Raw genomic sequence first — 13,190 nt, 5'->3', positions numbered from 1 at the left:
GTTAATGTAACTCCCCCTCAGCCGTGTGCCAGGCTGAGGGTTTGTGTTTGGATGGGTGGGATGGAACGGGCGGAACGTGGTGGAGCTGGGGGGTTTCTGCACGGCTTGGTGTGAACAAATGCCGGTTCATTCCCCGTTCAGTGGGCGCGTGCGGGGAGTGGACAGAGGGGACACCCTCTGCAGTGACAGGGCAGGGGACAGGGGAGGAGCTGAAAGAGAAGTGCTGACACATCACCGGGCAGTAATACAGATCTGAGGTCACCCAGCGCCACATCTTATTATCGAGATTAGAGCCTCTACTGCTTTCATAAACCAAACCAGAGAAGATTAACCAGCAGAGTAACCTTTCTTTCGTGAAACAGAGGTTGCTTTCTGTGTATTCAGTGCAGGGAATAATGTGTCCAGTTGGTAAAATCAATTGAACAGCATCATACCGGCAACGAGTAGCGAATGTTCTCTGCTCCCTTCTGCATCTCTGACTGTAGCAGCCCTTGATGAGCAGCATCCTGAGAATGGTTACAGTCCTCCGGACATGGGGTTTGGTGTTGGTGTTGGAGGACTCATCTCTCTCTGCTCACACACTGCATCCTGGTGCTGTTGCCACAGTCGCTCCAGGTACGTGCGGAGCTCTGAGATGGTAGTTATCTGCCAAATCATGGCTCCTGCCGACCGAAGATCGGCGCAGACAGAGCGCACGAGCCCCTGGCCTTTCCTGAGCCTCACCGCTTCCCCGGCCCTCTGACAGCGGACGGAGGGGTCTGGTGATCGGCACCTTCCCCGGCCCGCTGACAGCGGACAGATGGGTCTGGTGATCGGCACCTTCCCCGGCCCGCTGACAGCGGACGGAGGGGTCTGGTGATCGGCACCTTCCCCGGCCCGCTGACAGCGGACGGAGGGGTCTGGTGATGGGCACCTTCCCCGGCCCGGTGACAGTGGACGGAGGGGTCTGGTGATGGGCACCTTCCCCGGCCCGCTGACAGCGGACGGAGGGGTCTGGTGATCGGCACCTTCCCCGGCCCGCTGACAGCGGACGGAGGGGTCTGGTGATCGGCACCTTCCCCGGCCCGTCCGTGCTCCGCGAGCTCCCGCCGGGGCTCAGTTAAACCTCTTTCCTGAGGTCTTTGCGGTAAGCACTAGGCCAAGTTTAGCACCACTAAGCTTGAAGGATCCCAGCTCAAATCACGTCCCAGCCGTTGTTCTTACCTTCTCTAGCATCCATGTGTCTGCTGCTTTCTTACATCTCATTGATCCCAACCAATTCTACGTGGCTCTCTAAGTGTCTATTTGAACAAAAAGAGGCATTTCAGAGCAGAGGTGAGGTGGTCACAACATGCATAAATATATCTGTATCCCAAATTTTCTCTTTTTTTATCCCATAACTTAAAATACCTTATCCTACCCTGAGATCTTTTTCAGTCTTAACATGGAGCTATTGTGTGTTTTGATGTACAATTTTGGCCTGCATGAGGCTGTCACTGTGTGCAAATATTTCCCGGGAACACTTGTCCTCTTAATGAGCAGAAGCCGTCGTGTTACGCTGAGCAGCGTCCCTGGCTGTCGTGTTCCTTTATTTCCAAGCGCTGCACACCGACAGTGGAGCAGTGTTGTGCTGCTTGGCTGCGAAGGCTCAGCCCGCGCTCGCCGGCGCTCGGCCCGCGCTGTTCCCCACTTGCCGAGGGGTGCCAGCAGGAGCTTGTCACCACGTCCCATCTTCTCCCATGTGAAAGTGGTTCCTCCCGTGGCCGCAGAGGCAGCCGCGGGCAGGTGAGGGGCGGGCTCGGGATGAACCGTCAGGAGAAATGATGGACACGAAGCAGAGCGTGAGCCTGTGGGATCACAGGGTGTGGTGTGTGTAGCTGAGATTTGTGTTTGCGTTTGGTTGTGCACTGACATTTCAGTGCTGTTTTTCTTCCTGCAACACGTTAGGGCAATATGGGAGGGGGACATTTTTGTCAAGGTAAGATTTATAGAAATGTTTTATGTGTAAATCTAGTCCACGGTCACTAGGACTGTGCACACAGATATTGATATGTGTGATCTACCGGTTCTGCAGCTGGAGGTGCCACCGAGGGGATTGTACCAGTCACAGCGCTGGAGGTGGGACAGGGAAGGGACAGGGAGATGTCACGTTAAGAGCCTGGAACAAAGGGTGACGTACAGACACAGACAAGCTTCATTGTCTTGTGGCTCTGAATCAGCTCTCAAAATAACGCACACAATAGCTGTTTGTGCTAACGAAACTGTTGCGGTGTTCTCCCATTCTTGCTTGGTTAAGTGCTAAGATGATTTCGGTAGGCGCGTTTCCTATGGCGCGTCCGCCTGAAGTGCCGCTCCGGAAGGTGCGCTGGCCGTGTCCGTTGGGGCTGCCGGGTGGTGTGCAGGACCCCCGCGGGACCGGCCGTGGCGCTGCCGCCGCGGCTCTGGCCGGGCCCCCAGGAGGCCGTGCCGTGCCGTGCCGTGCCGTGCCGTGCCGCTAGGGGACAAACCTGCTTACCGCAGGGAAAGCGATAACGGAGCCGGCAGGGTTGCCATGCAAATCTGTGATTTTCTTCAAAACCTGAAATAAAACAGCAGCTTCTTTCAGCGCAGCCGCTGCATCTGCTGTGGCCAAGGGTGCGTTTTAGAAGAGGAGCGTGACTGCAGAGGATGCAGGTTCAGGAAGTTAATGGCCCTCAGGAGGCCTGAAGCCATCACCTTGGACACCGTAGTTGATGGCTGAGCGTGGTGACAGCACCAGGGCCGTCCGTGCTGTACCACGGCTCAGAGTGCAGCCTTTCTGTACAGTTGTAGCCCTGCTGTTTCCAAACACAGACTAGTGACTCAAAACGCCAAATATTCTCCTTATTTGAGATCGGCTGAAAACTCTTTTAGTGTTTTCATCTTTGAAAATCATGACAGAACTATCTATTCGCTGTTTTCATTCCGTAGCTGTTTCTGTTCCTTCCCAGCAACCAAAATAACTGAGTTACATCTGTCAAATAAAAGCCATTTTCATTTTCAGGAAGCACCAGCGTTTTGTACTAAGAGGTGACTGTTGCAAAATAGTTTTCGTAAAGCCTTTTGTGTTCTGTTTTGAAGTGTTTGACACACGAATGGTCTGCTGTTGCTTCTGCTATGGAGCACGTTCTCAATGAAAGCAAAATGGTAGGTGTCGGTGGCTCCTGCAGACAGCCCGTTTATTTGCAGTCCAGAGTTGCACCGTTCGGGGTGAAGGGCGCCCCGGACCCGCGGGGCCTCTGCTCACCTGGGCCGGCGCTCGAGCAGGGGAGTAGGATCCGTGACTTCGAGAGGAAGTTGGAGCAACAAATCACTTTGTTCTGTTTTCCCTTTCAGAGGGATCGTTGCCAGTATTTTGGTTTTCCTGTGTTTCGGAGTTACACAAGCTAAAGATGGACCATTTTCAAGACCTCATCCAGGTAATTTCAGTCACTTAAGTCACTCAGATATTTTGGGTAAATGGTTTATGGTGAGCCTAAATATTTGGGTTACTTGTAGAGAAGGTAAGTGGTAATTTAAATAATAATAGTATAGCTTAATTAACACTGCACACTTACTGCACAGCCTCCCAGCTTCCACCCAGATATTTTAATATCTTGGATCGTTTGGCTTATTTTTAGATGTGGATCACTGGGAAAGAATTAAGCAAATTTGTATAGGCTTACATAATATTCCTGAAAGCATTAAGCTCTCCTGCAGTCAGATAAAGCTCCAGGTATTTCTTATGCCAAAACCTTAACATTCCAGTTTAGAGATGCTGTTCTGCATGAGGAGCCTCAATAGAGCAGGCTGTGTTCTGGAGCAGTGCCCACAGCACACCTCTGCAACCCTAGGGCTTTATGCACAAGTTTGCATTTCATGAAATAGCAGTTTTTAGCCTTTCCCTGCTGTTACCGTCAATTCTGGTTCCTCTTGTACAACAAATTCCTCCTTCTAAGGACACCAGTGGTATTCGGGTCCGTCCTCCTCCCCCTGTCCCGCGGCTCTTGGCAGCACAGCCGGGAGCTCCCGCCCGCGCTCCCGTTACAGGGCACGTGGGCAGCGAGCCCCTGACCCTGGCCGAGCGGTGCCGCTCAGGAGCAGCTCTCACCGGGAAGGCACCGCGGCGCAGGCCGCTGCCAGTTATAGGGCAGGAGGAGGCCGAGGGTCACCGCGGTCACGTCCCATCCTACATCGGCTCCTCAAGCCGCAGCTTCACAGGAGCTTCTTTACAAACTTAAGCTGTTTTTTTATCCCATTTTCCATTTCCTTCCTGTAAACCGTTGGCTTCAAGGCCTGTGGTTCCATCCGAACCTCCTAGCAAAGGAGGAGAGTGCTTGGAGCCAGGGAGCAGCCCTGTACAGGGGATGAACCTTCAACTCAGCTTGAGGGTCTGTTCATTGGTGGGGAACACCCAGCTTTGGGGGGTGTAATGCATTTCATCATAAAATTAATCGTGGATCGAGTCAGTGTCAACACGATGACTTTTTAGTGTTTGCAATAAAAGACGTTCCTCATTCTTATTGCCAGCTCCTTTTATGGAGCCTGGAACGTGCAAACGGCCCAGTGTTGTAAGAGCTTAATGATGCTTTATTGTCTTTGTCAAGATAACATGCCCACATTGCAATTTTAAAGACATTTTCCATGACAGTTATTAATGCCCTGAGAAACAGATTCTAATATTCCCAGCTGTGCCAGCAGTTATTTTGACTCGACAGAATGGAGCATGAGGCGCCTGGGGAGCGGAGGGTGAGGTTCTGAGGAGCGGCTTGTCGCTCTAGAGGAGAAATGCTCCCGTAGGGCTGTGTCCAGGGCCGGCACGCTCTGCCCCTGCCCCCCGCTCCTGGCACGGGTCAGAAGCACAGGACCGCCCCGCAGAGCCGGGAGGGGTGTGCAGGGCTTGCCTGTCGTGTCCCAGCGCTGCCTTTGAACCTGAACTTGCCGCGTGAGCCGCGTGCCGGCGCAGCCCCGGCGCAGCGTTCGCTGAGCAGACAGCTCTCCCGCCCGGCCCGCCGCTCCCGCCAGCCCTTCGCGGCTTCCACACGCTTAGTCCCTGTCAGATAAGCGCCTTGCTTGGGCCGATAGCGGAGGTTTCTCTGCGTGGCTCACGGAGGCTGTGCGGGCGCGGGGCGGGCGGCAGCTCTGCGCACAGGCGGGCCGGCGCCGGTTGCGCTCGGGCAGGCAGCGCCTGTGACGTGTTCATCGGGGGCTCACAGCCTCCTGCAGCGGCTCGGTAATCGCTGCCCTGTACGGTGTGTAAATGATCAGTTGAAGTCTACTGAATCAGGAAGATAGACCTAGTTTGAGGGAGGCTCGTGGTGACAAGTGCATGTAAGGAAAACAAATATTAGAGGCTTGCCAAAAATCACTATAGCTAGAGCTGGGGCCAGGCCAGGAGGAGAGAGCACAGTGTTTGTACAGCTTGGGAAACATCTTGTTCCTGGTGTACGTGTACATGTGTGAAGTGGTCTCCAAAACCTCTTGGGTACTCAGCCAGGAGGAAAGCACGCTCCGTTATAAGCAGATCTTTCGTTCCGATGAGGTGTCGCTGAGCCCGCTCGGCAGCTGCGCGGCCCCAGGGCCCTGCGCACACGGGAAGGGGAGGCTCACCTTAGGATTAGGGCTCTGCGCGTTTGAGCGTGTGCGTCGCTGCAGAGCTGCTGCGGCGCACTGGTGGCTGTGAGCAGTGTGACCGGTCACACGGGCTGCTCTGAGGGCTGCCGGAGCTGCTCTGCTCTCTGAGAGGATCGCGTTAATGAAGGATCGCGTTAATGAACGCTCAGCTCTGCCTCCAGCGCGGTGCTTATCCTTCAAGGACAGACAGCACCTTATCAAACCAAACTGATTCTTTATAATCACTTTAAAAAAAGCCACCACCGTGTTTGTATCCTGCAGACTCGCGTTGGAAAAGCTGAACAATTTTTCGGCAGCGCAGTGGTGCCGGTTTGGGGAGCCGTTCTCTTCAATCAGTCCTGTGACCAACAGAGGGCTTTTGCTTGTTTTTCCTGAGCTGCATTCTAGAAAGACAGCAGGGTTTGCTTCTTTATCTAACGACTGACCTGTAAGAAGATGCTTCATTGTATTGCATGATTAAGAAATTACAATTACATTTGTAGACTTGAAGTGACATTCTTAAAACTTCCAAATTTCCCATGGAAGCTGTTAGAGCTCTGAACTCAGGCCCCACTCCTTGTCTCTTTTTCCTGGCAGTGTAAAGTGGGCCATTTCGGTGACATGAATTCAGCAGTTTTGCTGAAAGAAGCCAGCCCTTCTCCCATTGTCTGTTTTAATGATGGTGTCAGGCCCAGGCTGGTAGAGACAGCTTGGAAAATGTGGAACTTTTTTTGCTACTTGAGTCTGAATTGGCAAAGACAACGTTTCGTGTTGTTTCGGGGGCGAGCGAGCCTTTGGGAAGCTCCGCAGCACCACGGGTGATTGGTGTCAGGTGCGGAGCTGGCAGGTGTGTTTGCAGGCCTGGAGTTTGTGTTTAGTTCTTGCGCTGTTGGTGTCGCGGTCCTGCTCTCCAGCAGTGACACACCTGAGCTGCCACGGAGCTGGGACACACGGTCGGATGGAGGCTCTTGGCTCCAGCGCCGGGGGGGAGCCGCTCGCTGTCCACGCTCGGCCGCGGGAGCCGCTGTCTCCATTCCGCTTTCCCAATGCCGTTCTGTCCCCTGGATGTGCCTGTGGAAGGAGAGCTCTGGTTTATTGGTGTAAACAGGGAACACCGGGAGGAAAGTCCATCAAAATCATTCCACAGTGATCAGTACGTGACATTACTGAGAGATGTAGACATCCCCTTGGAACCTTGCTGAGTTCCTTGGTGTGCGTTTAGTCTCTTCAGAGGTGGGGCTGGTCAGTTTTTGCCTCCATGGCATCACCGGTGTGCAGGCACTAAACAGTAATCAGCAGCTCCATAGTCCACTGATGGATCTTTTCCACTTCACCAGCTGGAGACGCTTTCTAGCAGATCCTGGCCCATTGTCACCGATCAGATCATTGTCCAAGCAGCTCTGGCACATTTACAAACTTGCTCCTTAGGAAGAATGGTGAACACACAAATGCTGGGTTTACAATGCCATGTGGGAGCGTCCCTTTGAGCAGCGTCAGTGATGTTACGGTGACTGCACAGTTGGCTGCGGTTGTTGCTGAAGGCTCACTAACGTCCCATTTGTTTCTGTAGCTTACTGGAGGTTTTGGCTGTGTGTCAGCGTTGTCTACGAGCTCTTCCTCATCTTCATACTCTTCCAGGTAAGTCACTTCGACCTCTGGTTGCTGAATGCCAGTCTAATGTGGATGTAAAATCCTGTGTGGTGTTCTTGAGGCTTCTCACTGACTGCGGGAGATGCATTTCACATTTTTGTGACGTCCCATCATTGTGCTATTTAATGAGACTTGTAGACTGAGGACAGACCGTAACACTGTACAGTGTTTCCCTGGCCGTGTGCCGTGCGGCTCAGCCCGGGTCGCGCCGCAGCAGGAGCTGTCAGACGGGCGCTGACGGGTCGGAGCGGTTTGGCGGGAGCGGAGGGGGCTGGCGGCCCTGCTGCGCGCCCCGGCCGTGTCGGGCTCCAGGGCGGCTCCCCGGCCGTGTCGGGCTCCGGGGCGGCTCCCCGGCCGTGTCGGGCTCCGGGGCGGCTCCCCGGCCGTGTCGGGCTCCGGGGCGGCTCCCCGGCCGTGTCGGGCTCCGGGGCGGCTCCCCGGCCGTGTCGGGCTCCGGGGCGGCTCCCCGGCCGTGTCGGGCTCCGGGGCGGCTCCCCGGCCGTGTCGGGCTCTGGGGCGGCTCCCCGGCCGTGTCCTGCAGCCTGGCCGCTCCTCTGCTCTTTCAGATACTCTTTACCTGGCATGCTAAGTGCTTTGAGCTTTTGGTTTTGCAATAAACCGAAACCTCTTACACGACTTTGTGTAGCGGCAGCAAACTGAGGATGATGTGTTTTCTAGGAGCTATTGGTACTTCCAGATCAAGCATGTTATTTCTTACCATAGCGTCATCCTTTAGTAAACTGAGCTTGATTCTATGACTTCTCAGAAGTGCAGTAGGATATTTTGGTAGGTGAGGACAGTGAACCAGCACTGTCACCCAACCATGGTGTTGCTGTATGTGCACTTACACCACTGCAAATCACATTTGAGTGCCAAGGAAGAGCTTGAGGTCCCGGAGGAGACTCCGGTTTCCTCGCACCAACGACTGGATCATCTCAGCCTGATCTGAAGCCAAACGCCAGTGTCGCGATACCGAACCATGGAGGTAACGGTCCTGTTCCGTCAGACCCCGCCTGCTTTTCAGGCTTGGGTTCCAATCTGAGTCCCCAGTTGTTCATTTCCAGACGGGTCCTTCTTGCTGGCATCTTAGGAACCTTTGGTGCGCTGTATTTTAAACCTGTTGTGCAAGGAGCAGCACACGCTCGTCAGGTCGCTTTAGAAATCATTTGAGATGACAGAGGGATGAGCAGTTTTCTTCCTTTGCCTCTAGAGGCCAAGTGAGCTGGGGAAGCAGTTCCTGGTGTCAGGACCTGTCACCTGGTGGAATAGGACATGTGCTTTGCAAACAAGTTTCTGATGTTGATCAAAGCCTTTCCAGCTAATCCCAGATTTCCTTTGGCTCCAGCACTTCTCGTTGTGCTTGGCTTTCCTGAGCCTCCCCACAAGTCAGTGCCGAGCTCTCAAGAACACTCAACTGTCCGTTTTTGTTTGTTTCGGAGCGAATAATGCATGTAATTTTCCTTTGATCGCCCGGCTGTAGTTGAGGTTCCAGCAGGGAAGCTGAGCAGTCCGTTCTGTGCCCAGCGCCCCGGCTGCTGCTGGGCTCCTAAAAATCCAGCCCCGCTTTGCAGAGCTTTAGACAAGGTTAAGGTGGCGCTGAGTCCGTGAGTGACTTGGCTTCCTGAAAAGCAAACACGGGCTCGCTCGTGGTTGTTGTACAGTCGATGTGACTTCAGTGGTTTTCTTCTGTAATTGTTATTACTGCCGTTAACTAATTCTGGCCTTGCCCTGCTTTCGCTGTCTGCTGCTCTCTCATAGAAGTTACACGACTTGTGGTGTAAAACAGCATCCACAACCGTGAGCAATTTCATTGGGAAATACTCAGCGGACGTGTATGTGAGCTACTAGTGCGGTAGCTCAAGTTTCGGTCACTGCTTATAACTAATATTTTGATCATTCCTCCCTTGCTGTTTGCTGCAGGTTTATTGCCTGTGCTGCTAGCGGGCCCTTGTTTGAAACGGCTGTTTATTCAGCAAGCTGCACTGTGTGTTTTGTGCCGGGAGCCGCAGTGTTAGATGAGCTTCTGAGTCGCAGCCGCTTCCTCCCGCCCCTCGCCAGGCTGGGCGGACAGCGGGGGCACAGCCGCTCGGAAACGGAGCTAAACTGACCGATTCCTCATCTCTGAGAAACCCTAAATTCATTCTGGAGTCATTTTGTCCTTAATCTTTAGCGAAAGAGGCCCAGACAGTCAGGTGTCTATGCTGTGCGATGCTTTGAGGTCCACATATATTCTCCAACACATTTTAAAAAAGCCACCCATTTGAGGCTGCAGCGTTGGCCTTAATCGCCTTTGTCCTTTGTGTGCGTTGAACTGGTGGCGAGGGGACGCGGCTGTGTTGCTTTGCAGACGGTGCAGGACGGGCGGCAGTTCATGAAGTACATCGACCCGCACCTGGGCGTTCCTTTGCCAGAGAGAGACTACGGGGGAAACTGCCTGGTGTACGATCCCGGCAACGGCACCGACCCGTTCCACAACATCTGGGTGAGACACGCGCGGAGTCGCTGCGCGCTGACCCTGACCGTGTTTTGGTAAAACGATGCTTCATTGAACTATTCAAGTGTGCTCCTGAGTCGTTTGGGCGCTGGGTGAGCAGGCCATGGTTCTTCAGCTTTCTGTTTTCTCTCGACCTTCCCCATTGCCCAGATGGAGATGTGGGCTGGTAGGTTTAGGAAGCTCCGCTAGATACAAGGTGGGGATCTGATGGAGAAATGCACGTTCTTGCCCTGGCTTGGATATATTCTGCTTCTGTCCCTTGGAAGGCAGGGAACGTGGCACTCGGCATTAGGAGCTGGGCAGTCCCAGAGCCGGTTCCTGCCCCTCAGAACAGTGTCTGTGCTTTGCAGATGGCTGGTTTGTACTCCAGAACTGGGAGTCTCATGAAGTGCATCCAGTATTTATATGTGACACAACTGAAGTTAATTGCTGCATTTGTCCTGGAAAAAAACTGAGCTTTAATGGGTTATTGTTTGTAGTGCAAAGTGACCCACACTCTCGTCTTGCTTTGTAGGACAAACTGGATGGATTTGTTCCTGCTCACTTCTTTGGCTGGTACCTGAAGGTAAGAATGACTCTTGTGTTACAGTACATCCCTGTTCCAGTACCGTTCTGCTTTAGAGCCTGGCTGCTTCTGTCTCAGTGACAGCAGCCTCTGGGATCAGTGACATTAGGTGTCATCTGTGAACTAGACACAGTGTCTGTAATAGAGGAAAGGCTGGGTTTTTGCTCTGGACCACGTTAGGTCACCTCATTTCTTTCCAAAGTGACGTTACATTGACGAGCTCCCTCCTCCAGCGGGAGTCATTCTGAGCTCCCGTCAATGAAAGTAAAAACCTTTCCTCCTGTAGCAGGATAAATGTTCGAATGGCCTTTGGATGTGGCGTGTGGGGAGTGCAGTGCGAGCTATTGCTACCCGGGCGGGCTTCACGGTGCTTCTGGAGCTCCTCTGGGTTTAGGTGTCTGAAGGGCGTTGGTGTAAGCGGTGCCTGGTTCTCAGCGTGGCCCTGTTTGTAGCGGGGTTCAGTGTGGTGCGAAGCGTGGTGGATATTTGAAACGCTTTTTCCTGCCTTTTTGCAGACGCTGATGATTCGGGACTGGTGGATGTGTATGATCATCAGCGTGATGTTTGAGTTCCTGGAGTACAGCCTGGAGCACCAGCTTCCCAACTTCAGCGAGTGCTGGTGGGATCACGTACGTACGGCACAGGGCAGCGTGTCTGTGTCTAAATGCAGGGCTGTTCTAAAGGGGGGGGTGGAAGTGCTGGGAACTAAACGGTGTCACGTGCGTGTGGCCAGAGAGGTGACTGCAGCTCAGCAGCGCTGCTGCTCTCCGCAGGAGTCTGTGGGACCGCTGGCACTGCTGCTGTCATCCCGTGGGCTTTCAAACTGTTGCACATGGTTCAATATGGGCTTTAGTTCCTTTCGCATCAGAGGGAGAATCTGAAGCCTTACCTGATAATTTTCCAATGTTTGGTGCTGGTACAAACTGGGAAATCTGAAATGAAGAGGAAGGTCAAGACGTTGTGTGTGAGGTTTCAGATGGTGGTTTTTCTTGCCTGTTTAAAACAAACCAACCAACCAAACAGAAAAAAGCACAAACAAACCAACAAAGCAGCCCCCACCGGGCTCAGTGCAGTTCGCGTCCAGCTCTTCCCTCTGCGCAAGCCCATCTTCAGTGTTTGCTGAAAACAGCGAGTATTTCTGTGTTTCGAGTTGCTGGAGTGGTTTATTTAGAAAAGCTGTTAAAAGCTCGGTGTTGGCCTTGCTGAAAAGCTGTATGGCCTTTGCACGTGACGGTCTGTAACCATCCTTATCCTAAAATCCTGCTCGTGGGTGGTTTTTCAAGCCAGAGACACGGCTGTGGTCCCGTTTCCCTGTGGAAGAACAAGCTCTATCGCTTCATGGGACACACTCTTCAAAAGTTACTTTTTATTTCCCTATGAAATGTAAATTTGTTACCAGAGCAATCAAATTATCTGTGTTCAGGGCACACAGCTCTGCTTCTTCTGTTACCTGGGCTTGTCTTTATTCTTACAGTACAAGCTCTTTCCCAAGCTTGTAATGATTTTCTACATGGTTGTATTCATCAAAATTAATGCATTATGTATAAAGACATCAAACAAAGCTGTTTGCCTTCAAAAACCCTTCTCAAATTAAGGCTCTTTGGGTTAGAATGCAGAGGACAGCCAGGGGTTCTGCAGCCCCAGAGCTCCCTCTCGTGGCGCTCGGAGCACGGGGAGAAATCACGGCGTTGTTCTCGCCTTTTGAGCCTGGAGACAAGCGTTGGGTTCGGAGGCAGCCTGAGGAGGTGGGCAGTGAGCGCGGCGGTTCTGGGCACAGCACGGTCCAGGCTGGAGGGGCAGTTCCACTTCCTGGGGGGTTTTGTGGGGTTGTTGGTGTCTCAGGTTGTTCCCAGCAGGCGGGGGCTGGGAGCAGGTCTGCTGTGCTCAGGACCTGCAGCTGCCGGCTCTGGACACGGCTGCTCGGGAGCCTCGGGCGGCCGAGGCTGCTCCTGCGGGGTGTTCTGTCTGTCTGTCTGTCCGTGTGCCTGCACATCTCCCCTCCACGCGCTCCGGGGTTTCTTCCCCAGCCTCACTGCGGTTTTCTCCTTCCAGTGGATCATGGATGTGATCTTGTGCAACGGGCTGGGAATCTACTGCGGGATGAAGACCCTGTCGTGGCTGTCTCTGAAGACCTACAAGTGGCAGGGGCTCTGGAACATTCCTACATACAAGTGAGTCGGTGGGGAAGGGAGCTCCAGAGGCAAAGGGCAAAGACCTTGATTGTCAAAGGGTTGCTCTGTTAGAATTCACGTGAATTAAAGAATTCGTACCTGTCACGAGCATTGCCTGGTGTCTAACAATGAGAGTGGCTTGTGGAAATGAGCTTATTTAGTGAAATTGCTAAGGGAGGGGCAGGAATCTAAGTCAGGATTGTGCTCTGCCATCCACAGCAAGGATCTGTTTGGTCCTTGTGCCAGTAATCATTCCCCTGGTAATCAGAACGTTGTTAGTAATTGGGACACCAAAACTTACCGTTTCATGAAGCCCTGTAGTCTTGCACCAGTAATGAACCGTCCTGTTGCGCGCTGTGTCTGCTGAGCAAAGCAGAGCTGCAAACTGCTTACCATACCGGCTGGGAATATCAAAGTGCGAGTGACAGTCCCAACAACGGGCTTCTCTTTAACTCAGAATGTTCATCTCGTTTAGTAGTGATTTTTACGGGGCAAATGGAGGCATTTTGAATTGGTGTCTCAAACGGGAACGTTGGTAGCTGTGTCTCGTGTGCTGTTTGTGGAAAGGACAAGCGCGTGCTCTGCTCTTCTGCAGGGGCAAGATGAAGAGGATCGTGTTCCAGTTCACGCCGTACAGCTGGGTGAAGTTCGAGTGGAAGCCGGCGTCCAGCCTGCGCCGCTGGCTGGCGGTCTGCGGCATCATCTTCGTCGTAAGGCGGCT

The 13,190-nt window shown here is 53.2% G+C and overlaps 1 protein-coding gene across 1 annotated transcript in view; it reads left to right on the top strand.

The window, feature by feature from the left end:
• The window catches only part of PTDSS2 (phosphatidylserine synthase 2), a 30,070-nt gene that overhangs the window by 9,853 nt on the left and 7,027 nt on the right, over positions 1-13,190 (top strand). Inside the window, exons 3-9 of the mRNA XM_082059259.1 lie at positions 3,334-3,416; positions 7,160-7,227; positions 9,587-9,721; positions 10,248-10,298; positions 10,814-10,927; positions 12,351-12,469; positions 13,065-13,187. Coding sequence (XP_081915385.1) covers positions 3,334-3,416; positions 7,160-7,227; positions 9,587-9,721; positions 10,248-10,298; positions 10,814-10,927; positions 12,351-12,469; positions 13,065-13,187 — 693 coding nt within the window. The remainder of the gene's footprint in view (positions 1-3,333; positions 3,417-7,159; positions 7,228-9,586; positions 9,722-10,247; positions 10,299-10,813; positions 10,928-12,350; positions 12,470-13,064; positions 13,188-13,190) is intronic.

Source organism: Streptopelia decaocto (genome assembly GCF_964273445.1).
Source record: "Streptopelia decaocto genome assembly, chromosome: 7".
NCBI classification, from domain to species: Eukaryota; Metazoa; Chordata; class Aves; order Columbiformes; family Columbidae; genus Streptopelia; species Streptopelia decaocto.
Note: the sequence above shows the minus strand (reverse complement) of the source record. Positions and strands in the feature narration are given on the sequence as shown.